The sequence below is a fragment of the Mastigoproctus giganteus genome, unplaced genomic scaffold (genome assembly GCF_048544385.1).
Source record: "Mastigoproctus giganteus isolate SK-2022 unplaced genomic scaffold, ASM4854438v1 scaffold_15, whole genome shotgun sequence".
NCBI lineage: Eukaryota > Metazoa > Arthropoda > Arachnida > Uropygi > Thelyphonidae > Mastigoproctus > Mastigoproctus giganteus.
Window position 1 is genome coordinate 3,106,668 of NW_028328292.1, and position 27,106 is coordinate 3,133,773.

Sequence of the window (27,106 nt, forward strand, 5' to 3'; positions counted from 1 at the left end):
GCCACCATCTATCTCGAAGGCGTCCAGATCGAGCAAGTGCAGGACTTTAAATACCTTGGGTCGCTGGTCCAGGAGAAGAAAGTTGCATCCACCATGGAAATTCACAGCAGAATTGGACAGGCAGCCACTGCGTTCGCCTCGCTCAAATGGTGTCTGTGGAAGAGGACCAACATTTCCACAAAGACTAAAATCCGACTCTTCCGGACTTTGATCCTGCCCATTCTTCTTTACGGATCGGAAACATGGATTTGTCTCAAGTTAGATTTGAACAAACTTGAGGTATTCCAAATGCGATGCCTGCGGCAGATCTTGGGCATCTCTCTTCGCGACCGCATCACTAATGATACCATCCGTGCCAGATGCCAACAGCAACCAACCATTGCCGACCAAATCCAGAAGCGAAGGCTCAGATGGTTTGGCCACGTATGTAGAATGGGCACGAACAGAATACCATCCACACTCCTTTGGAGACAACGACCCACCCAATGGAGCATCCAACGGACCGCGCCTAGGAAAACGTGGGCCAAGCAAGTGGAAGATGACTTGAAGAGCCGACGTCTCGACCTTAACCAGGCCAGGACTGAAGCCATGGATCGTAAGGTATGGAAGAACATCACAGAGCAAGTCCGAAACCCTGCGGCACCTACAGCAGCATACTGGTTGCGTGGCCAACCGCCTCCCCCAGCTGCCAGCTAAGGACCAAAGAAGAAGAAGAAGAAGAAGAAGTGCCAACGTGTACAACTATATCATCTTTTGTGCCCTTAAAAGATGATATCTGCTCTACAACGTCATCAACCTTTGCCCCTGGCAGACACACCCTGGTCCTGTTCCATCTATCCTTTCTACAAAGGATGTTTCCCGTTTCCCTGACAATAGAGTCACCAACAACTACTAGTTCCTTTGGGACCAGCGCAATCTGCCTTGGGGGTTGCCGCTGTGTTGCGTGATGACCAAGTGCAAGCTCTGGCGTTGATGTGGGCAGCTGAAAGCCTGATGAGCCCCTCAATTTAGATCTTTCGAGGGCATCCACCCTGTCCTTCAAACTCTCATATAGGCCCATAACAACGCTGAGTTGTCGCCTGATTTCCTTACACTCCTTACATCGCGCACACACAAAGACATCCCCCATGGCAATATCATGTTCCGTTCCAGATAGTTCGGCAAACATTTCACAAGCTGCACATTTTTTAAGGCTGTGATGCGTTGGAGAATCGCCCCCCTCAGTTTTACCCTGAGTCACAGCACTCCTGCCACTTTGTGCCCGTTGCTTTGCTGCTCTAGTTTGGGGCATGATATTTTAAATTAATAAGATCAATAAATTAAATTAAATGTCAATACTACGCTATCTAATAGAAACAGTGAAGCGTATTACTGTTTCTATAATTATACGTTAGAGCTACCTAACTACCTCAATTAAAAATTTGAATTCCCTATCACTATATACAAAAACAATGCCTGCAATATTCGAATGAAATAACGGTTTTATAAAGTATTACGTATATCTACAAAAACTGTTTATACAAATTAAAATAAAAATAACCAGCGTAATTAGAACTATAAGACAACGTATTAAGTACAATATAAAATAACAATTATGTAAATAATAAGCAAAAACTTATCGTTTTTTTCGGAGCCTATAACTCGCAACTGTATTTTCTAAAGAGAGTCAGCGCCCTCTTCCCTGTTAAAGTATAAAGTAATGTTGCATAAAGTAATGTGTCGTCAATTTTGTTCACAAAAGTGTGGAGATGGAATGATGTGGATGTGATTTTTTTAAATAGTGCTGCTTGTAAATATGTAGTAATCGCCTAACATTACATTAAGGAACAAATTAATGTATCTTAAAATGATATTTTTAGTAACTTGTTTTGATTGCTGTTTCCCCTCTCCCACTCAAAGATGCTGTTAGCTCTCTTAGCTGAAGAGTTATTTGAAATTGGATCACAGAAGCTAATAGAGTCACCACCTGTAGTTTCATTTAGTAAAGGTTATTTCACATTGGATCCTATTCCTCTTTGTCCAGGTAAGGTAGTTTATTATTATCATTTGCATTGAGATAAAAGGTTTTCTTTTAAGAGTTTAATTCTTTGTTTCAGACTTAGTTTCCCCTGGTGAAGTAAGTAGGGGTTGTCTCCATATTATTTTGTATCAGTTAACAATGTTTCTGCTATTATACTTTCTGTATTTATTAAATTGTAATTTTGTTGCCAACCAATTTCACATTCAAAACTCCACATAAACACTCGATTAATGTTGAAAAACACTTCATGTAAACAGTAGTTTATAATAAATTCTTTCATCTCTCTAGCTTGATTGAAATTTTGATTGTTGTGAAATAGTATTCATTCTGTTTCATTATTTTATTTATTTATTTTTTTTAATCAAATAGTGGGAGGGGACCTCCATTCTGCTTGCTCTGGAGCGGAGCAGGGGTGTCTCTCACTCTGCAGGCTATGTGCAGCCTATTCCTTCACACTGTGTAGCCTGCAGCCATTTGGGTAGCCCTATGTGTTATGCATCCCCCAAGTTTAAAACTCCTAACATGTCACAAAATATAGTTTCACATTGACTTTTGAAAATATCTGTTTTTAATGGTATTTAATTTTTATATATTGCTTTCTAATGATGTTTTATGTATCTTTCTGCTTATTTAATATTAAAACCACATAATACGAATTTTATTAGTATTATAAAATAATTGTTGGAATTTTGTATTTCATTACTATATTAAGTTTAAACTAAATTTAAACTTAGATAACAAAAATTTAATTCTATTTCGAAAATATGTAATTCATGGTAAGAAACTGTTCTTACTATCTGCTTCCTGCAAGGACTAGTGCAGCCTGTGACCTTCATCATTTTATCCATTTTGGTCCCTGCAAAAAAAAAAAGGTTGAACGCCTCTGCTCAGGAAGAACTCGCAGTACTTTTCAAGCTAACTATTTTCCCACAGTTTCTTAGCTGAAATTTCAAGAGGTTTTCATTGGATAAGGAGAAAGTTTACTGCAAAGTTGGCATACTTTGCATGGGATTTTACATGATTTCCAGCTGGTTATCAGTATTCGAAAAATTAAAGTTTTTTTTGTTTTTTTTTATGTAAACCCCAAACATGAGAGGTATTAGAACCTATAGTACTTAGTACTGGGCTTGGGTTGGAGTTTGAGAAGACGAAAGAAGATATTTGTTGACATTGGACTTGAACTTCTGTTGACTGTAATTTTCACGAAATATGTATGAAGGAAGGTTGTTCCAGAAAATGGTAGTTGAATGAATAAACGAGGAAGATGAAAAGTTGGTTCTGTGAGTCTGAAGTTGGACAGTAAATGGATGTTGGCAGGTGACTGCACGTGTTCGAACTGTTTTGAAAGAGAGAGAGTGGGAATTATAGAAGCCAATTCAGAAGAACAGTGCCCATGGAAGTATCTGTAGAAGAGGCATGCAGCAGAAACAGTATGTCTATGAGACAGTGAGTGGAGAGACTCTGTTAGAGATGAATCATTAATTAACCTAACTGCCCTCTTCTGAATGGAATCAAGAAGCCTGAGAGAGGTTTTGGGGGCACCACCCCAGATGTGGGAACAATATTCCATGGTAGGGCGGATTTGCAATTTATACAGAGTGAGCAGCTGTTTGGAAGAAAAGTAACGCTGAGAGCGAAAAAGAAAACCAAGTTTTTTAGATGCAGAGGAAGCAATATTTGTAATGTGCTTGTGCCAAGAGAGATTAGAAGTCAGGGTAATCCCCAAAAGAGATATATCATTTTGCCTAGAAATTGGAGTGTCACTAAAGATAAGCATAGGAGCAGAAGAATCGTTTTTCTGAGATGTAAGAGAAGACTGAGTTTTAGAAGGGTTGAAATCAACTAAGTTGTCTTTGCCCCACTGGAGAATTACCTGAAGATCGGCATTTAAGGAATTGGTAGCAAATTTTCGAGAAGTTAAAGCTGATTGAGCAGGGCAAGATTTCTCAAAATGGAAAGTGCAATGCAATGTGCTATCATTGTCAAAACTATGGATAGGATTTTGATTCAATGGAAGAAGGTCATTAATATACAAGAGGAAAAGAGTGGGGGAAAGAACTTAACCTTGGGGGACACCGGCATTAGTGGAGAAGTTAGAAGACAGAGAGCCATCTACCATCACCCCCCAATGAGCAATCAGAGAGAAAATTGGATAACCAATTACAAAACACAGTTGGCAAACCATAAGATGGAAGCTTGTTTAGAAGACCTTTATGCCAAACACAATCGAAAGCCTTTGAGATGTCAAGAACAACTACTTGTGTTTCACCGAACCTTTCCATTGAATTAGTCCATAAATGGGTAACATAAGCCAGAATATTACCAGTGGATCGACACTGACAGAATCCATACTGGCTATCATTGATCAGATGGAAGGTTTCTAGGTAGTTTAAGAGTTGGCGGTTAATTGGTTTCTCCATTACTTTAGAAAAAGTAGAAGTAATTGCAATGGGAGGGATTTGTCACCCTTTTTGAGAACTGGTTGGATATGAGCAAATTTCCAAGCAGAAGGAAAAACACCTTTGGAATAAGAAAATGAAAAAAGGCAACATAGAACAGGAGTAAGTTCAGGAGCACAGGTTTTAAGAACAAGTGGAGAAATACCATTGGGACCTGGGGAGCTTTCTTAGCATCAGAATTCGTCAAAATCCTTCTGACATCCTTTTGATGGAAGACCACAGAAGGCATTGAATGGTGTGTGTTGGGAATGGTGGGAGGTGTTTTACCAAGATCATTAATACATGAGTTGGAAGAAAAATGGAATGCTAGCAGGTCAGCTTTATCCTTGGCTGAAGTGACAACAGAACCGTCTGGTTTGAACAGAGGTGGGAGCAGAGATGGGCAAAAGTTGCGGCCAATAGCTTTGGCAAGAGACCAGAATGCTCGGCTACCATTAGGGCAAGAAGCAAGTTTTCTACTCTTAGCCTGTTCAAACTCTAGTTTGGACTGATTAATAACTGCTTTACAATTGTTGTGAGCTTTGGTGTAGGCAGAAATTGAAACTTGAATTAGAAACAAGCCAATTACAATATGCAACGTTCTTGTCTTGAACAGAGAAGCACATTTATTGGAAAACCAAGGTTTAGATAAAGGACAAGATTTTAAAGTGGAGTGTGGGATAAAGGATTCCATTCCTGCAAGAATAATTTCACTGACACGATCTGAGAAAACGTTGACATCTGAAGTTTTGAAACAGTAATCCGACCAAGGAAAAGAAGAAAAGAAATCTCACAGGTCATCCCATTTTGCATTCTTGTAATGCCAAACAACACGAGGTTGGGAATAGCCGTGAGATAAAGGCTCCATTGGAGAAGACATAATCACCAAGTTGTGATCTGAAGTGCCTAAAGGACCTATCACTTCGACCGTGTACTTAGAAGGGTTGTTTGTGAGAAAAAGATCTAGCGTGTTGGCTGTATGATTAGGATTGTCTGGTATTCTTGTAGGTAAATGAACAATCTGTGCAAGGTCATTAGTAATTGCAAAAGCCTCAGCATCTTGACCAGCTGGGTCAGTGTGACTAGAAAATGGAAGCCAGCTGGAGTTGTGAACATTAAAATCACCAAGGAAAATTAACTCATTGTTAGGAAAGTTGGACTGGAGAAAGTCAAGTTGCAAAAAAGAAAGTCAAAGAGCTCCAAGTGATTAGTGGAGTTGGGAGAACTGTCTGGCAGATTAGAGGTAGCAAGATTATACACTAGCTGATTTGGAAGCCTCCTAGAGAGTTAACAATAGGTTCGGTCCAGTGTACTAACTAGCGGCCCGCCTGCGAACACTGTTTTAGAGCTGTACCCTCGAAATGTAAGGAATATTGGATCTCGCCACGATGTTCATCATAACCTCAAAAGTCATCAATCATACTGCATGATGGAAGAGATGGGGATGGGTTGACCGGAACTTAGCTCTAGAGACTAAACATGGGTTCTACCACTTCAAGCCTCCAATAAGCAAAGTGGTGATATTGCACCGGTTGATGAGAGTCATGTACCGCCTAGTACTGCCTGGTAACATAGAGAGGCGGCATTCCTCCATGTGGTGAGGGCACCACACCTCGACCCCTGCTTATGTTGGTTCACACCTGGGTGGTTACCCGCCATGTACTTGTGCATGGAGGTTATACCCAGTATTACTAACAGTCCCACCATCGTGAAGGTGCAAGCAGAGGATTTGGCTGTCACAGACCGTCCGTTCTTTGTCAAAATTTGGCCCACTTGACTTGAGTGTCACCCGAATATCAGTTCCATCAGCGTTTTAGACTCCCAGGTAGTAGTAGTACAGCTTGTCTGGCCTATCTGAGAGAATGTCTTTGGCAACCTCAAGGACCAAGTGACACTTTAATTTTTAAAAGGTTAATCCAAAGTAATATATTGGTAGAGGTGAAACTGGACATTGCTAAGCATTTTGAAGTAGTTGACAATCTTCTTCTGATGAATGTGCATGTTTATTGTTTAGCCCATTAGTGGTCATGTGAAATATACAGGATTGACAACTTTCAGGATCATTTTGCCTTATTTAATCGAAATTTTGCAAATTATTAATTGAAAAAACTTTCGAAAATAACCTTTCTAAGTGCAATGAATTACACTCAAGTGAACAGAATGGGTTTTGAGTAAAAGTAAGAGGGAGATGGTGAAAAAAAACCTTCTAATGGGTTAACTATACCTCATAAAAGAATATAAAAAATATTGCAAATGAAAAAAAATCCTAACATTTTTTTTAACTTTCTGAAATCCCTCTTCTCATTATTACATAATCATTTTTCTCAGCAGCCACTCTTCACTCCCACTTGGAATGCATTGTAAAATTTTATCTGATTCCCCCATCTGGTTTACCCCTATTTTAATCTAATAAATAAGATTATTGAGATCTCTACATATGTGTCGGTATGGATCTCTGCAATGTGCATACTGTAGTACAGCTTCTTTCAATCTCTGATTCCAGATACATGTTAGAAACCACTTTCACTAAAACCTTAAAACTTCTCTTTTAATATTTAATATTTAATGCTTACAAGTATCAACAGAATCGAAAATGTGAACATTAATTGCAATAAATAAATGCTAAACATTCATAAATGTGGCATTTCAAGCCACGCGTTTAGCTATACAATACTACAGTACTACTTAATACTGTATAGCTACATGCACAGACTACTCTGTGGCTACGCATGCTACTGTACATTCGTTTGTTTGTTCAGGCAGATGAGAGCATCTCACCGACTCACATAACATAAAGCAGTTACCACGCTGTCTCATCTTATTTTATATTAATCCCCCTTATTAATACTGTACAGTATGCCAAAACGAAGTAATACTACTGAGAGTGATATTAATAAAAAGAAACAGCGAAGAGGAATAACGTTCAAAAAAAAATATGAGATCATAAGCAAATGTGGTCTCATTATTCTTTGTCATCATCAGTTTGATGATGATTAAGAATAAACATTCTTTAACATTTGTATGACAAAAATAATTTCTTTAATAATTTGCTTGATTTTAAAGCTATGTTTTCATTTCTTTGGATAAATAAATCATTGTTTAAGCATAAACTATTGTTTTCTTGATCTTTATTTAATATTACTATGGTCAAATTTTATTGTTGAGAACATAACCCCAGTTTTTAACATTACGTCTATAGGAAATGAATTCCCACTTTACAAGCGTGTGCTAGGATCAGATTAACTCGTAAGGTCGGGAACTACCTGTATGCATAAAAACAGCTCATCCTGCTATAACATATGAGATATGACCCAAAAAAAGCTCCACATAGTAGAAATGTGCACTAGCATGCACATTTTCAAATAATAGTTTCGAATTATTTGAAAATATTATTTTAAAATTTTCAAATAATAGGGATAAGTTCTATAGAAGCTTTAAATTGTCTTTAGTTATCCACATTTGCAAAATTATTTTCCATCAATACATATTACACTATGATTGGTTAATAACATGTTAAACTCAAGGGTTATTAAATAAAAATTTAAATAAAATAAATTTCCTGTTTATAATCTGGGATGACCACATGGAGTCAGAAGAATTTATAAATAAACTCTGACCCTGGTACATGAGCAGCATTGTTTCATTTTTGATGGCTAATTTTTCAATGGGGGAGAATCTTCTTGCATCGGGTTGGTTTTTTTAAAAGAATGAATGTAAGTGTGGTTGCCTAGCTTACTTTGTTTCCTCTTCTAAAATAAAACTAACTGTTCCTCATATCACCCAATTTTATTTTGAATTAGGCAATCACCTTTACATTCATTCTTTTAAAAATCCAGCAAAATGCAAGAAGACCCCTACCCTCCCAAACTGAAAAATTAGTCATCAAAAATGAAACAATATTGCTCATATGGTTTGTTTCAATAAATTTTTGAACAAGGTCAGAGTTTATTTCATTAAACTTCTCTTGTCATCCCAGAGTCTTAAACAGAAAATTTATTTTATTTAAATTTTTATTTAATAATCTTTTGAGTTTTAATATGTTTTTTACCAATCATTGCAGAAGCCTATTATAATATGTATTGATGAATGAAGTGTGAAAATGGGGATAAGTAATGACAATTTATAGCTTCTGTGAAACATATCCCTGACTGTAATTTGAAAATGTGCATGTTATAGTGCAGCTTTTTTCAGTCTCTGATTCCAGATCCATATCAGAACCATTTTCACCAAAACCTTAAAACTTCTATTTATAAATTTAATAATTAATGCTTTTAAAAAAAAAAAATTGTCATTTTTTTTTGCACTCATTGTTTACATTACAGGTAGTAAGAATATGTATATATAGCAACTGCATATAAATTTTTACATACAGAATAAGTTATATAATAAAAAAGGTTGTTTATGCATGGGTAATACACTTCCATCATTTCTAACATAATAAGACAAGCAGAGTGTGCATGGAATGCACACTCTGCTTGTCTTATTATGCAGGATTCTCATACAGAGTGTTATTTGTTATATATATCTATATAATATCTGTGTAGATACACCATAGTTTACCCATAAATTAAACTACGTATGTAGTGTGAAGGCATATTTTTTAATTGTATCTCATATTATTATTATTATTAACCATATGGTGGAAGGAAGCCTGAGGCTTATGCTGCACCAGCCAAAAAAAAATTTCTGAGTTACCCTGAGAGAGAGAGAGAGAGAGAGAGAAAGAGAGAGAGAGAGTGTGTCAAAAGGGAATCACCAAGAAAGAGAAGAATGATGATATCCAGCTCAGGACCCTGGGTGTGTCAAGCCCATACTTACCAGTTGTGAGCCCCTGGGGATAAATTTTGTGGCTACCTTCACAGCGAGATACTAGGTATTCCACTACAGGAACTCCCCAACTTACGCAAATTTGACTTTACGTAACGTTTTGCCGGCCGGTGCAAACTGAAAAAAATATGGAAACATATTTTGCCTCTATAGGGATAAATGAATGTATTGTGAAGATTGTAATGTGAACCCAATAATAAAATAAAAACATATTGTTTTTTTTTTTTTTTTTGGTAATTCGTTCCAATTCCTTGGAAGTTGAAAATTTCGCTATATAACTAAGCTATTTATCTCTCTAAAAAGTTATATTTATAATGGAAATTACACTCCACTTTCATCCTTATCATATGTTCCCGTTATAAGAATCAATTTTGAATGCTTTTGTGATATTTTTCTAAAGCACATTTCTGGAGGTCACTAACATAAAACAATAAAAACAATTTGCATTTTCCGGTTTATTGGGCTTTTCTGTTAGTGCAATCTATTACAAACGAGTAGTAAACTCGATCTTATTGTATTTGCGATAATCCCGATAACTGGAATTCTGTGGATTTTTACGTTACAGTATTATGGTGAAATGAGTTCTCCTTCACTGAAATCTTCAATCATATAAAAAACAAATCTTCAGAAACTTCTCTTAATTCCTATTTACGTATTACAATGATGAAGAGAAAGGAACCAGTGGAAAGTGCAAGTGCCGGCAGTGCCAGGAAACAAAACAAAATTGATTTAGAAATGAAGATGAAAATGAATAGAAGTATGAAGCAGGAAAAATTTGTCATCTATTGCAAGGCAATTAGGTCTCGCTGCTTCAACAGTGAATACTATTTTAAAGGACAGTGTGCATATAAAAGAATATGTTAAAGGATCAACACACTTAAGATTAACAGTGATCACAAAACAGTGTTCAGGTGCTATATCGAAGATGGAAAAGCTATTAATAATATGAATGAAAAATCGGATTCAGAAGCAAGTGCCCCTGAGTCCAATGACCATTCAAGCAAAAGCAAGAGATATTTATGAAGATATTAAGGATAAGCACACCAAATCCCTGGTCAAACAACGGGTGGTTTAATAGGTTCAAGAATTGCCCTAGTTTCCAAAACATTAAAGTACGCAGTGAAGTTGCCAGTGCCAATCCTGCAGCTGCAGAGAAATTTTGTGATGTGTTGGAAAAAATTATTGATGAAGGTGGCTATTCAATGCAGCAAATTTTTAACGTTGACAAGACTGCTCTGTATTGGAAAAAAATGCCGGATCGAACATACAACATACATTGCCAAAGTGGAAAATACAATGCCAGGTTTCAAGGCTTCAAAATATAGGGACACGCTCTTGCTTGGGGCTAATGCAGTGGGAGATTACAGATTAATACCGCTGCTTGTGTACCATTCTGGAAATCCTCGTACATTTAAGAGCATCAATAAATCCACCCTACCCATGCATTTCCGATTGAGCCAGAGAGCATGGATAACAATATCTCTCTTTGAGGATTGGTTTCAATGCTGCTTCATTCTCAAGGTCGAAGAAAAATATTGTAAAGACAACAACGTTCCTTTTCAAGATTTTTCTTCTATTAGATAATGCTCCTGGACATCCTATGAACATCTAGATGATTTCAATTCAAACGTGAGAGTCATATTTCTACCACCAAACATGACTTCACTCATCCAACCTATGGATTAGCGTGTTATTTTGAATTTAAAAGCATACTATTTATGTACAACATTTGCTCAGGCAAATGTTGTACGTAATTGTCTGAAGTAGACAGTGAGAAAAATTTTACATTAAGAGACTTTTGGAAATCTTACAATATTTACCACAGCATCCTAAACATTAATAAGGCCTGGGCTGAAATTACTAAAAGTTGTTTAAATGGTGCATGGAAGAAAATATGCCCACAGCACATAAAAGGCTTCGAAGTGTTTGAAAAAGAATAGTCATATGAAGAGGTTACAGATAAGATTGTAAAGGTTGCAGAGTTATTTCAGTTGGAGCCAAAGACGTGGAGTTAATAGAGGAAGAAGAGAATGAATTATCTAACGAAGAATTTATTGACTTGCAGGCAGCGATAGTGAAAGAAGAAAATGCTGATGAAGCTCAAGATGAACCAAATGAGGAGCCGAGACGCTTCATCACCAGAGAGATGGCAGTGGCATTTCTTGAAATTGCATCAGCAATGGCGAGGTTTGAGAACATGGATCCTGACAGCGAATGATTCTTAAAAGTTAACAGAGGGGTGAACGATATGCTTGCTTGCTACAAAGAAATCTATGATGAAAAGAAAAAAAGCCACCGTCCAGTCATCCATTAATATGTTCTTTCTTAAGGTTGAGCGGCCGACGACTCCTAATTCTCCACAGCCCTCGACCTCTGCAGCGGCATACTTATCAGCTGAAGATGCGAATTCTGGCAATGATGCTCAAGAGGTAAAACTTACTGACAGTATGCCTGGCTCCTCTCTTTTTTTGTAATTTTATAATTTTTGAAATTTTTTAAATTGCACGCTTTTGTAATTTTTACTGTGCATGGGATAATAAATTGAATAAATACAATAAATAATTCTATTTACATGTTCATCGATTATTTCTTTTTAGATTCATTCAATTCAGCGAGCACAGTTGCAAGTGCTGCGCAAGCATAGGGGAAATTCCAACTTACATAGAGTTCCATGGAACGCAACCCTTACGTTAATCAGGGAGTGGCTGTACTTTGAATAAGTAACACTTCTCTAGTAGAGAAGACTACTGTTATTTATTCTCAGTGGACACCACCACCCAGACGGTCACCATTTCAAAGCTATTGGCTTATCATCGGTGGGTGGGCAGGTACCCAGATAATGCAAACATGCCATTGCAGTTGCGAAGTGGTGCATAGAATGATACAATATTTGAAGATTCAATGCACGAGGCATAATATGATATGAGTTTAAATTAACTATATAATATCGATGTAGATACACCATAGTTTACCCATAAATTAAACTATGTACGTGGTGTGAAGGCATCGTTTTTAATTGTATCTCATATTAATTTATGGGTAAACTATGGTGTATCTACACCTATGTTATATAGTTAATTTAAACCCATATCATATTATGCCTTGCACAGTGAATCATCAATTATTGTATCATTCTGTACACCATTTGGCATCTCTCATATTGTGGAACCACTTCAAAACTGCGATGGCATGTTTGCATTATCTGGGTACCTGCCCATCCACCGATGATAGGCCAACAACTCTGAAATTATGACCGTCCAGATGGTGGTATTCACTGAGAATAAATAATAGTAGTCTTCTCTACTAAAGAAGCGGTACTTATTTGAAGTAGTGCAATACCTGGTATCTCATTTTGAAGGTAGCCACAATACGAGATACAATTAAAAATGATGCTTTCACACTACGTACATAGTTTAATTTATGGGTAAACTATGGTGTATCTACACCTATATTATATAGTTGATTTAAACCCATATCATATTATGCTTCACACATTTTATCTTCAAAAAAATGGTGTTATTTGTGAAAAGATATGTATATACACAGAAAAGAGACAAGCAATTTGCCTGTTACTTTTAAATGTTTGAAAATCTAAAATGGCTGTTCTAGAATGCTATGAGAAAATTTATTTTATCAATGTAAGAGTTTTCAAATTTTCCACTTACTCTTTGCAAATTGATTGCCATAGCAGACTAAACCAGAAGGGTGATTCTGACTTAGTCATAGGTATTTTTACTGCCAAGGAGGTCTTGGAGATTGTAAAACAAGGGGCGAAGATTCTGTTCTTTGCTCATTGTGGCTGCACTTTTGTTTTATGGCTGCATGTTACTACATGCAGCCATATTACTAAATGGTATAGAAGTTCTCATCAAAAAATGAAGTTCTTATAAATGTTGAGGTAGCACAAATTTCATCAATTCAAAATGCATCATTTTGAAATATGAAATTTATTTGTGATTTAAATGCTTTTTGTAAAAAAAAGTTTTTAAATTGTGAACAATGAATTTTCCTGCAACTTTTCTTCCTTAATTTGAATTTGCGTCCCCTCATGTGTGCAGTCTGAACAAGTGGAAGAATGCTATTAGCATTGAGGTTGCTCAGTCCATTCAAGCCATAAACATCTGAATCAGATCACCTTGCAGGTGCCTAGTCTCCGGGCACTATAGTTTGCAGAACTGAAGCCTTTCATTCCTTTTGCCATTTCTCATTGCCCTTCTCTGCACCTGTTCCAGCAGATCTATGTCCTTTCTAAAACGGGCCTTCAGACCTGTATGCAGTAGGGAAGGTGTGGTCTAATCATTGCCTTGTACAATGGAATAATCTCCTCATCATTGCTAGCGAACTTCCTGTATGTCATTGACAAAAACTCCATGAGCTTTTCTAGTATCCTGCTTGCACTGCTCAGAGAACTTCATGTTTGACTCCACAGTTACCTCCAAGTCTTTTTCATTTTTCACTACCCTGAGTAGTACCATACAGGTTGGTACGTTAATTTGGGATTGCTGCTTCCCACATGCAGTACTTTGCATTTGTCAATGTTAAACTTCAATTGCCATTTCTTAGCTCATCGACCTGATTTTCATAGATCTTATTGCAATAGCTCACCCTGTTACTATCATTAACCACCCTGCCAACCTTCATCAGTATCATTAACAAATGCTGAAAACAACAATGGGTCCAGAACTGAACCCTGGGTACTCAACTAATAGCAATAGTCTGTGAAGAGCAGTGTCTGTTAATAACCACTCTCTCTTCTCCTATTCAACCATCCCTTTAACCATAGCCATAACTTGCCCTTAATGCTATATTGCTTCAATTTATATAGTAGTCTTTTTATGCAACAATACCAAAAGTTTTTCTTGAAATCCAAGTATATATGTTATCAAAATTATCTTTTTTCATTCAGTTCCTTTGATACTTTATCAGAGAATCCAATCAGATTAGTCAGACAAGATTGTTGCTTAACAAAACCATGCTATGGCTACAGTATAATTGCATTCCTATCAAGATGGATTGATTACTTCTTTAACTAGTGACTCCATTATTTGCCCTGGAACAGATGCTAAGCTAACAGTTATCTAATTACTCATTTTATATTTTGATACCTCTTTGTGGACAGGAGAGATATTTGCACATCTCCAGTTCATAGAGACATCCCCTGCTTTCAAAGATGCTCTCATAATTATGCTAAGTGTTTGCTTAATTCATTTACTACCTCCCTTAATATAATTGGATAGATCCCATCCATGCCAGGTACCTTTTTTACATTTACCTTCAACTATTTCTCTTCCACTTTTCTCTCACTTTTCCCAAAATCAGTTAGCCCCTTGTTAGAGTTTGATAAACTTCTGACATTCCCTTCATGTGTGAATGCAGATGCAAAATACTTATTCAGATTATTGGCAACCTGAGCAGATCATCAACAGTTAGACCAGATGTAGCTGAGTGGTCAGGAATGAGAGTGCAATTCGTGCACACTCTTTGAGTGGACTGTGGTTCAAGCCCGTAACTGATAAATACAATTAATGTTTTGTATTGATGATTTATTTAAATTCCACTGACCTAGTGGTTGTGCTGGCATATAAACAAGAACCATTGACATCGAGTGGACCAATATGTTCAGCCATTTCCTTTTATTGTTAATATAAGCAAAAAAGTTTTGCTGATGTTCATTTCATTTCATTCTTTGCTGGAGACTTTAGCTCACCTGACATCTTTTATGACATGATTGCAGACTAGTTTACATCTACCATAGACTTCTGTATCACCTGATACTTCATATGAATCCCATGCATTTTTTCTCTGCCACTAGTCTGATCAGTTCATCTGACATCTATTAAAATATAAGCCTTGTACATTAGGTTGAAAAGCCTAGTAGCTTCTATGATTACTTCCCTGAATACTTCCCATTTATTACTTGCTGTTGGTAACATTGCATTGAATTTAAAAATTGTCTGAGACCACTGTAGTTACCTTTACAAAAGCAAAGGCCCTTCCCTTTACCCTTGACATCCAATAAATCCACAAAAGTCTCGTTAGTGTGCGAGTGACCAATCTACAAATTCCAGTCAACATCTGGAAAGTTTAAATCCCCCATTATAAGACATTCTGATTTACTGGCCCATTCTATTTCTCTGTTTAGCTGTTTGGTATATTCATCACTGCCATTAGGTTTATGGCACACTAATATCCTCATTTTCATTTTCCCATTGCTTATGTCACACCAAACAGACTCAACATTGCATTGGCACCCATGTCAACTGGATGCACTGCTTAGATTTAATATGCTTCTTAACTAACCCCCCCCTCCTGTCCTGTCTGTCCTTCCTGTATACATTGTACTCCCCATATTCAAATTCAGTATCACTTATGTCTAAGTGACACTATGTTTTCAATATCTCTACAATATCTGCATTTGATGACTTGGTAATTTCTTCAAATTCAAATTCATCAAATTTATTTACTTTGCTCATAGTCAGTGTCCATGCACATATACATGCACCTGTTCTTATTCTGTCTCTATAGCATCGGCAAATATTCTTGTACCTCTTCTCTTTAATAGTATCCCATCCCTGTAAAAACAGTTCCTCTATCAAGTACAGACCATGCTATGAAAAATCTGCCCCCTAAGTCTTGCTTGGTCTCTCCAGCACTAAACTGATTGATAAAGCCATATTCAGCCAGGTTAGAAACTCAAAAACTGAGTTCAGATCATCTCTTTCTGGTAAATTGGAATTGCTTGGAGCGGAATGGCATTTGGAATGGAAATTGGAATTGCTTCTGATAGCTCAGTCTAAACAGCACGGCTATCGTTATGAAAAAACTGTGAGTCTGCATTTCTGGAGAGGGCAATGTCTGCAACTGTATATTTATTGAAGCAATCAGAATCAGTTGATGTTTAATAGAATATCTAAACAGAAGTTCACAAACAGAAAAATGTTAGCTTAGCTAATGTTTAAATGCATTCAGTATTAGGTAAACAATCCTATCGTCTGTATTCTAATATAAAATGTGTATTTTGAAATTGTAATTTAATTTCTAGTGCAGTGTTGACTTAAAAAAAAAAAAACCACTGCTTTTTCTGTAAAATCTCTTGTTTGTTTTTATCCAAAACAAGTTTCTTTCTGCTTAAAAATGCCTGATCTCCAATTTTTTTGAAATTCAAAAATTAGTAGCTGATGCTTGGAGTTCAGTAAATACATTTGATGAATTTAATACTGGTTAAGTCATCAGATGTGGATATAAGGCAAGAATATTGGAACTATGGTGCCACTCATACATAAAAGGATGCAAAATTTTAAGGTGAATAGTACAACGTGTACAGAAAGGAAAGACAGGCAGGAGTGCTTGCGTGGGGGGGGGAGAGTTATGCCCATGGTCTTAAAACATATAGAATCAAATGCAGTGCATCCCGTTTATTTGGGTGTCTAATGCAATGTTGAGTCAGTTTGGTTGACATAAGCAATTGGAAAACGTAATTGAGAATAGGAGAGGATGGTGATAGTGGGCAAAAGTTTCGGGGTATAATGAGCAACTATACAGATATATAGTGTAACTGAAAATTTCATGCATCAAAAACAACAGGGCTTATGGGAAGAATAGGGCTAGAGCACTCAAAAAAAAAAAAAAAAAAAAAAAAAATGTTCAGTGTGGTAAGTAAAACACTAAAAAAAGTTAGAAACCCAATAAAATTGCAAACACAGGTTTAAACATCTTAAATTTCTAATAAATAAATAAATATTTCTCTTCACTAATATATACATGGTGATTCAGGAGGAATAGTAAATATTTTGGGAGGTTATAGTATCAATTATTCTGAGTAAAAAAGTTCATATAAACATATGTCCATTTCTCAATGTATATGGAGATATAGCTGTTTGAAACTGGCATGCACAAAGCCATTATGAGAGGTATTAAAGAACGATAAATGACTTATGGTTTGTATTTATTGACTTTTTGAATGATACAAAACACAAATAATTGACAAAATTTTTTACAATTCACAATAAACGGTTGAAAATCCCACTGCCAACCTCAATGCACTTTGTAACTCTTGTGGTAATATGACGTGTTGTTCTTCTGAGGTCGTCTAGGCATTCCTTTATGAGGGCAGCAGTATCCAAAATGCAAGCGAGCAATTCGTCTCTTGTATTCACCTTTTCTTTGCATACTGTGCTTTTTATCCATCCCCACAAACAAAAATCTAACAAAGTGAGGTCTGGAGAGCTGACCGGGCTAGCCAGGTGGGTAAAGTGCCTGCCTGGCAACCCAAAGATTGCGGGTTCGAATCCCGCCTCAGGCTTGGATTAGAGTTGTTTGTTTGTTTGTTATTTGGTTTTTAGGAGCATTAGCAACTAAGGCCATATTGCTCTGGGGGTATGTGGTGGTCATTTCCTAACCTTTCCGCATCCTCTGTATTTGGTGGTCATGGGCTCGAACCCCGGTCTAATCAAGAAGCATGTGCTACACACTGCTGTTCCTGCCCACCTGGCTATGGAGGCGCTGGATTAGAGTAAAATGCAAAAAAACTTTGGAAGGTGCATTATGGCCACAGAAGCCGATGCATCAACAACTAACAAAAAAAAAAAAAAAAAAAAAAGAAAGAAAAAAAAGAGGTCTGGAGACCTTGGTGGCCAATGAATGGGACCACCCTGGCCAATCCATCGTTCAAGGAAAGTTCGATTTAGATATTGTATCACCAGACGGGTATAATATGCAGGAATCCTGAAAGTACATACCAAACCTTGTAGCCAAGGGAACATCCTCCAATAATATTGGAAATTCGTTTTGCAGAAATTCTAGGTAAATGGGCCTTGTAAGACGATTTTGTAACACAACAGGCCCAATCAACTGATTGTCGATGATACTGCACCACCCGTTTATAGAGAAGTGATGTTGAAAATTTGTTTCTACAGTGGCATGTTGATTTTCATCTGACCGCCTATGAGAGTTATTGCTGTTGCTGATACCATCATGGGTGAAAGTAGCTTCATCACTGAACAGTATTAATGGAATTAATCGGCGATTAGCATTTACCCACCGAAAAAATTTCAATCGCTGGATGTCTCCTGGTTGAAGGTGTTGCGCCTGCTTTATGTGAAATGGATACAAGCCGTGCTCACATAATGTTCTCTATACTCTTGTCTGTGGAACACCGGCGCCTCCGTAGCCAGGTGGGACGGAGCAGTAGTGCATAGCACACGCTTCTTGATTAGACCGGAGTTCGAGCCCGTCACCACCAAATACAGAGGATGCGGAAAGGTCAGGGAATGACCACCACATATCCCGGAGCAGTATGGCCTTAGTTGCTAATGCTCCTAAATAACAAACAAACAAAACTGTGGAACACCGATATGTGTAAAAATTCTGTGTGTGTTAATAGTAGAACTACATTCTACTGACTGAAGAGTGTGTTTTATTTCATCCATATTTTGTTCATTTGCACGTTCAGAAGAAATATGAGTGCTGGGAACTGTAGCAGTTTCATGCAGTTTGGTGTAAACACTAATAAACGATCTTGAATCCAGTATTGTGCGGTTAGGAAACTGTTGACGGTATTCTCTGTAAGAAGCAGTAACACTTCCAAGACACAAACCATATACAAACACCCTATCGGCATATTTAGCATGCGTGAAGATGTGCAGCATTCTTAACAACACTTCTAACACCAAACAGCATAAGATTATAACTACTTCTTGGTCACATCTGATTCAGGGAGCTGTGCATGCCAGTTTCAAACAGCTGTATCTCCGTATCCATTGAGAATTGGACACATGTTTATGCGAACTTTTTTTACTCAGAAAAATTTATACTATAACCTCCTAAAAAGATTTACTATTCCTCCTGAGTCACCCTGTTTATATATATATATATTTTTTTAATTGAAAATTTAAAACAATAAAAAAGATAAGCAATCAGTAATGACGAACGTGACATGCACAAATTGCACAAGTGAGATACACAGTAACAATTTCGCACATTAAAATTTATAGGAAGCTTATAAAATAGGAATGAAGAGAAGAATTCTGAAAATTTATTTGTTTTTTATATGATTGAAGATTTCATGGAATGGGAAACACATTTCACCATAATAATGAAAAAATCCACAGAATTCCATCTATCGTTATTATCTCAAATGCAATAAGATCGAGTTTACTATCAGTTTATAATAGATTGCACTAACAGAAAAGCCCAATAAACTGGGAACTGCAAATTGTTTTTGTTTTATGGTAGTGACCTCAGGAAATGTGCTCCATGAAATTTCTGTTCAAACTGAAAAATGTGAGCTCCTGAAAACACATCAGCCTACAATATCACCTGTTAACTTATGAATACAGCTAATGACAACAGTGTGTCTCTGACCAATACAACTTGGCGCCTCCGTAGCCAGGTGAGAAGGAGCAGCAGTGTGTAGCACACACTGCTTGATTAGATCGTGGTTCAAGCCCGTCACCACCAAATACGGAGGATGTGGAAAGGTCAGGGAATGACCACAGCATATCCCGGAGCAATATGGCCTTAGTTGCTAATGCTCCTAAAAACCAAACAACACAACACACCAATACAACTACAGTAAATGGGAAATATGGCTCTCACACATTTGACATTTTTTAAGCTTCGTAATCTTGTATGTATTGATATGCAGGTCACTATGTTCCGGGCTTGGTCCAGGTTTTGTGTTCACCTGGTGTTACTCGAAGATGAAATCACGCATGAGCTAACATGAAAATCGCATTATTCCCTAATATATCAGTCTTGTCGGAGCTAATTCGCGTTGCTAAAATGCACGTTATAGCAGAACTGACTTTATTGTATAATGGGGATGGTAGCTTTCCAGATAATTGACTCACACAGTAGTAGAAAATTTCTGGATTTATTAGATGGCCATTTTTTTAACAGCAGCATGTTAGAGAGGCAACAAGAGAGCAGTACTCTTGATCTGATTATCACCAGTGACTTTTCATGCATTAAGAATTAGATAAAGGAACAGTTAAGAAGCAGTGATCATAATATATTGATGTGGGTTTTACTTAAAGTTATAATTGCTGTCATTGTTAAAGGGAAGGGATTTTTCTTTTGTAAAGGTGACTAAAATGGGCATGGATAGTTTTTTTAAATTCTTTTCAGCAGACTGACTGATGATATTACCAACTGAAAATTCTAAATGAAAAGCATTCAGGGAAGTAGTCGATGGAGCTATAAAGATTTTTATACCAACTAAGAGATGCTGTTCAAGATTTAGACCTAATTGAATTAATGTTTTTTATATATATATATATATATATATATATATATGAGAACCCCAAGCACAAGGTATTAGAACCTGTAGTACTTAGTACCGTGCATGGGTTGAAGGTTGAAAAGATGAAAGAAGATACTTATTATACTTGAATTTCTGTAAATTGTAATTTTCATGATATACGTATAAAGGAAGGTTGTTTCAGAAAACAGAAGTTAAATGAATAAATGAGGGAGAAAAAAAGTTGATTCTGTGAGTTTGAAGTTGGTTAGTAAAAGGATGTTGACTGTTTGTAGTATGTGTTTGGACTGGTTTGGAAGAGAGAGCAGGAATTATAGAAGCTAAATCAGAAGAACAGTACCCATAGGAGTATCTATAGAAAAGGCATGCAGCAGAAACAGAATGTCTATGAGACAGAGAGTGGACAGACTTAATTAGAGATGTCATTAACTAACCTGACTGCCCTCTTTTGAATGGAATCTAGAAACCTGAGAGAGGTTTTGGGAATACTGCCAAAGATGTGGAAACAATATTCCATGGAAGAGTGGATTTGTGATTTATACAGAATGAACAGCTATTTGGAAGAAAAGTAATGCTCGAGAGAGAGAGGAAGCAATATTTGTAAAGTGCTTATGCCAAAAGAGATTAGTAGTCAGGATAATCCCCAATAGAGATATATGATCTTGCCTAGAAATCAGAGTGTCAACAAAAAAAAAAAAGCATAGGAGCAGAAGAATCCTTTTTGTGTTATATGTAAGACAGAACTGACTTTTAGAAGGATTGAAGTCAACTAAGTTATCTTTGTCCCACTGGAGAATTATCTAGAGATTTTCATGTCTGTTCTCTTGCTTAATAAATATGGCCCAATTATTTCTTTTTTGGTCCTGTAGCTTGACTTTAGAGTTAAATTTAGTGGTCTAAAAAAAGTTTAATAGATATGGGGGGGATTATTCTCTACATTCCTTAAGTCGGACTAGAACTTTTCGGGGCGACATGATCACAGGAATAGAGAAACTCACAATTAATCCTAAAGTTTTGTCTTATGTTGTAGTGTTTGTTCTTCACGCATGCGTATAAGTGACCAATTGTCGGACAATAGGAATGGTCTACGGATATTGATTGAAGTTTCATGTAGTTTCATCTCTAAGGTTTCTGCAATAAGTGGTTTGTGGTAGTTGTGTTGAATATTTATAATTTTTGTTTCATTAAAGCCGAATGAATGTCGTTCATTTATTGCGTGGAATGAAAGTTCCAATGCATTTGAACGACCCACCCGCACAGAAGCTTCGTGTTGTTTTGCTCGAAACTGTGCCACTCCCTTTGTAGATCCTACATAAACAGCGTTGCAATTTTTGCATGGGATGCTGTATACTAGGTCATGCTGTGATTGGAATGTGGTGTTTGAAGGTCGATTTCTGAAAAATGTGTATAATTTGTTCATGGGTTTTGCTATGATTTTCATGTCGGTTCCTTTGCATATTTGGTTAAGTTTATTGTACCAGTACTCGACATATGGAATGGTGATGAAATGTATTTTGGTCTTGTCGGATTTTTGTGCAATGTTTGTTGCGAGGTGGTTGTTATTTATTTTATCACGGGCTATTAGTGTTTTAACTTTGTTTATATAGGTTAGCGGGTAACCCCTATTTGAGAATCTTCTAGTTAATTCATTTATTTCAGTGGTTAGAGAAATCTGGGTAGAAGAATATTTAAAGGCGTTAAGAAATTTATTCAGCATGACCGATTTTTTGTATGGTTGGGGATGATAACTGTGGAAATGCAAAAGCATCCCCTTATTAGTGGGTTTTCTATATATGCTGAAATTTAGTTTTTGGTCTAATCTGTGTATGGTAAAATTAAGGAAATTTATGGAGTGGGTTTCTGCTTCAATTTCTAATTCAAATTTTAATCTCTGATGGATGTTATTAAAAACCTGTAGAATACTGTTTATGGTCAAATGATCTGTGATAATTAGGATGTCATCCAGATATCTTCCATAATATGTGATCTGTGGTATTCATTTCTTTCTGGATAGAAGATTTTAATCAAAGAAGAATGCCTCTTAGTTCAGATATTATTTCCGCCAAAGCTGTGCAAATTTTTAATCGCTTACAAGAAGAAGAAGAAGCCGATCCATCCAATGCAGACATCTTTTCAGGCCAGTAAGGATTGGTTTGAAAATTTAATAAAAAGTCAGTCTTCACAATGTAAAATTAATAGGTTAAGCAACCAGTGCAGATATAGAAGCTGCTTCTTTGTATCCCAATAAGTTTAAAGGATGCTATTGCGACTGAGGGCTCTCTAGAAAGTCAAGTGTTTAATGCTGATAAGACCAGCTTATTTTGGAAGCATATGCCAAGCTGAACATTCATTTTAAAAGGGAAAACCTCCTCAGGTTTCAAAGCTGCAAAAGATAGGTTAAGGCTTTTGTTATGTGGCAATGCAGAAGGTGACTTTTAAGCATAAACCGCTTCTAATTATGCATCAGAAAATTCTTGTGCTTTTAAAGGAATATCAAAAAGCTCCTTACCAGTTCATTGGAAATTGAGCAAAAAAGCCTGAATGACAGCTGAAATCTTCTAGGATTAGTTTATAAATTGCTTTTCCATCTAAACAAAAAGATATTGCCTGAAGAAGAAGAACGTAGCATTCAAAATCTTGCTCATTCTTGACAGTGCACCCAGTCATCCTGCACATTTGTCAGATCTGCACCCAAATGTGAAGGTTACCTGTCTTCCAGCAAATGCAAGTTCGTTAATTCAGCAGATGGACCGAGGTGTTATAGCTTCCTTTAAAATTTATTACCTAAGAAGATCTTTTTTACAATTGGTAGAAGCTACTGATGGATTAGGCAGTCTTTCAATTCAAGATTATTGGCAGAATTATAACATTCTTGATGCTGTAAAAAATATTTAGTTCATGTGGGGTTAAGTTAAGAACTTAACAATGAATGCAGTTGGAAAAAGCTGTGGCCACAAAGCTGCACTAAAGAACCAAGGGTCAAAATGCTGGAGGTAGTGGCGCCTCCATAGCCAGGTGGGCAGGAGCAGCAGTGCATAGCACACGCTTCTTGATTAGACCGGGGTTTGAGCCCGTGAGCCACCAAATATGGAAGATGCGGAAAGGTCAGGGAATGATCACGGAATATCCCCGGACCAATATGGCCTTAGTTGCTAATGCTCCAAATAACAAGCATAAGCATAAGCCTGAGGTAGTTGAGATTGTGAGAATTGGCAAAATGATTTGCAGAGAGGGATTTGAAGAACTGGGAACAGCAGATATCACAAAAGTCCTTGAATCTCGTAGAGAACAATTATCAGTGACGATATTTTGTCATAATGTGAAGAAGATAATAAAAATGAAGAAGATGCACACGAAAATTTGACCTCGAAGACCTAGCTGAGTTTTTAAGACTTGCAAATCAGCTTAGCCAAGAAGCTCCAGATATTGATCCTAATTTGGAGAGGAAGTTAAAATTTTTGCAGAACTTTATCATTAGCTTTAGTTCCTTATGAAGAAATTTTTAGAGAAAAATAGGATGCTTCTAAGCAAACAATTTTACATTTTTTTTACAAAAAGTGCTGGATACTGTTGCAAGTTTATCACAGTAAAACAGTGACGAAGAAGCAATGAATTTAGATTAAAAATCTAGAGGTATGTATTAGCAAGATTAATTTTATGGACATATTTAATTTTTTTCTTTTTTCTTACCGAAGACAATTTTTGTCAATTTAATTTTTTTTTGTGTACAGTTATGGAACCCTCATTATGTCATATAAACTGTTTTGCATAGCGTGGATTTGGACTGTACGGCGTTTTCCCTGAAGGTAACCCCCATGCAAATCGAGGGGTGACTGTACTCAGATGGGTTGTTTGTAAGAAAAAGATCTAGAGAGTTGGGTATGTGGTTAGGATTGTCCGGTCTTCTGGTAGGTAAACGAATAATCTTTGTGAAGTCATTAGTAATTCCAAATGCCTCATCATCTCAACCAGCTCGATTCCATGTGACTAGAAAACGGAAGCCAGCTGGAATTGTGAACATTAAAATCTCAAAGGAAAATTACCTCACTGTTAGGAAAGTTGGACTGGAGAAAGTCAGTTTTCAAAGAGAAGAAGTCAAAGAATTCCAATTGATTAGTGGAATTGAGAGGATGAATTTGACAGAATGTGGACAGGGAGATTTTAAGCCAGAGAAGATCGAAAAGATGAGATTTCAAATTACTAAGGCTCTGACAGGGAATATTAGACTGGACATATGAACAAGTACCACCTTTGAAGTGAAAGAATCATACAGTGAATAATTCGGACAACCAAGATGAGCAATGATTCAATAACCAGGATTCTATCAGAAAAAGTACATGGGGTTTGGCAGACTATAAGTGGAAATAGACATTAGAAATGAGACTACGGATATTTGTGAAATGAATGAGGAATTATCTGGGAGGGTTAGAACATTTTACAGAGAAAGTTTGTTCTATTAGGTTGACAATTCATGATGTATTCAGTAGTAAGAAAAGGTGGGAGGGGGACAGCTGTATGAAGTAATGAAATTCTTGGATATAGTGTAAACATTGCAGGAACGTACCCAGCTCCTTAGCATAATGTGGCCTCAACAATGTCCCCACATACACACACTACTCGAACTATCTGGTAGAGTAGAAGTAGCAAGAATATACACTAGATGATCCAGAAGCCTCTCACCAGTAGGTTCAGTGGACTATCAGCGGTCAACTTGCAAATACCATTTTAGAGCTGTATCCTCAAAATGTAAGGAAGACCGGATCTCGCCAGGATGTCCATCGTAACCTCAAAAGACCTCAGTCATAATGCATGATGGAAGAGATGGGTGGGGGGTTTGCTGGAGCTTTGCTCTGGAGACTAAACATGGATTCAGCCACTTCAGGCCTCCAATAAGCAAAGTGGTGGTTTTGCACCAGTTGATGAGAATCACCTACCACCAAATAGTAATAATTAAAGATTTATATTAAAAAAAAAATGAGCAAAAACCAAAGACTTTTATGTATGATCCAACACCATTTCATTTCTGCACATCTACCACATTCTCATTGATTCCTCCACTTAAAGCATGGCAAAAAACATAATATCTGACTATCCATATGCTATATAGTTATAATATACTGCATATGGATAGCCCATATGATATGTATAAAAAAAATAAATAATAATTTCTGGATTTCAGTTGGATGAATTTTAATGAAATTTGGGAAGGCTAAAGAAATAGAAATTTTTAGGGATGAGAACACAAAGTTATAATTGGGAGTTAAATGATTTTGCGATAACTGAAGAAAGTGGAAACCATTAAAGTTAAAAGTAAATAAGGCATCTGGGATTAGAATGGAATCTATTAAAATATATTAAAAGAAGCAGCATGTATGTATGAAAAAAAATAATAATTTCTGGATTTCAGTTGGTCGAATTTTAATGAAATTTTGGAAGGCTAAAGAAATAGGAATTTTTAAGGATGAGAACACCAAGTTATAATTGGGAGTCAAATGATTTTGTGATAGCTGAGAAAAAAGTGGAAACTATTGAAGCTAAAAGTAAATAAGGCACCTGGGTTTAGGATGGAATACAGGCACTCTCTGACTTATGTAATACTTGCCTTGTGTAAATTCAACTTTATGTAAGTTTTTGCCAGCTTGTGCAAACTGAAAAAAAATATTGAAACATATTTTGCATCCCATAGGAATAAATGGAGGTATTGTGAAAATATTGTAATGTGAACCCAATAATACATTTGTTTTTTGTTTTTTTTTGGTAATTCGTTCCAAGACCTCAGAAGTTGAAATTTTTGCTATATAACTAAGCTGTTTAGCTCTCTAAAAGGTAATTTTTATAATGGAAATTGTATTAGTTTTATATAAATTTATGTCAAATAAGCACAACTCAAAAATCACTTTTAACTAAAGGATGCAAAAACAGAACATTTACAAACGCTACTATTGGCCAGAGAATGCAGTACACTTTCGTCAGGGTCATATGTTCCGTTATAAGAATCAATTTTGAACGCCTTTGTGATATTTTTCTAAAGCACATTTCTGGAGGTCACGACCATAAAACAATAAAAACAATTTGCCGTTTCCAGTTTATTGGGCTTTTCTGTTAGTAAAATCTATTATAAACAGGTAGTAAACGTGATCTTCCAGTTATTACCGCATTTGCGATAATACTGATAACTGGAATTGTGTGGGTTTTTACGTTATTATGGTGAAATGTGTTTCCCCATCACCGAAATCTTCTCTTCATTCCTGTTTACTTATTACAATGATGAAGGGAAAGCGATCAATGGAAATTGCAAGTGATGGCAGTGCTAGGAAACGAAATAGAATTGATTTAGAAATGAAGATGAAAATGATTAACAAGCAGGACAAAGTTTGTCATCTATTGCATGGGAATTAGGTCTCACTGCTTCAATAGTTAATGCTATTTTAAAATAGTAATAACTATTGAAGCAGCGAGACCTAATTTAAAGTCCTTTAAAGGATAGTGCACATATAAAAGAACATGTTAAAGGATCAACACATTTAAATTCAACAGTGATCACAAAATAGCATTCAGGTA

General features: G+C 36.5%; 1 protein-coding gene across 2 annotated transcripts in view; it reads left to right on the plus strand.

Annotated features, from left to right (window-relative positions):
• LOC150074911 (cytoplasmic dynein 2 intermediate chain 1) overlaps positions 1–27,106 on the plus strand; it is a 466,509-nt gene that overhangs the window by 171,649 nt on the left and 267,754 nt on the right. For both annotated transcript variants that reach the window (XM_090389329.1, XM_090389330.1), the window contains exon 12: positions 1,900–2,023. In XM_090389329.1, the coding sequence (XP_090245455.1) occupies positions 1,900–2,023 (124 nt within the window). The remainder of the gene's footprint in view (positions 1–1,899; positions 2,024–27,106) is intronic.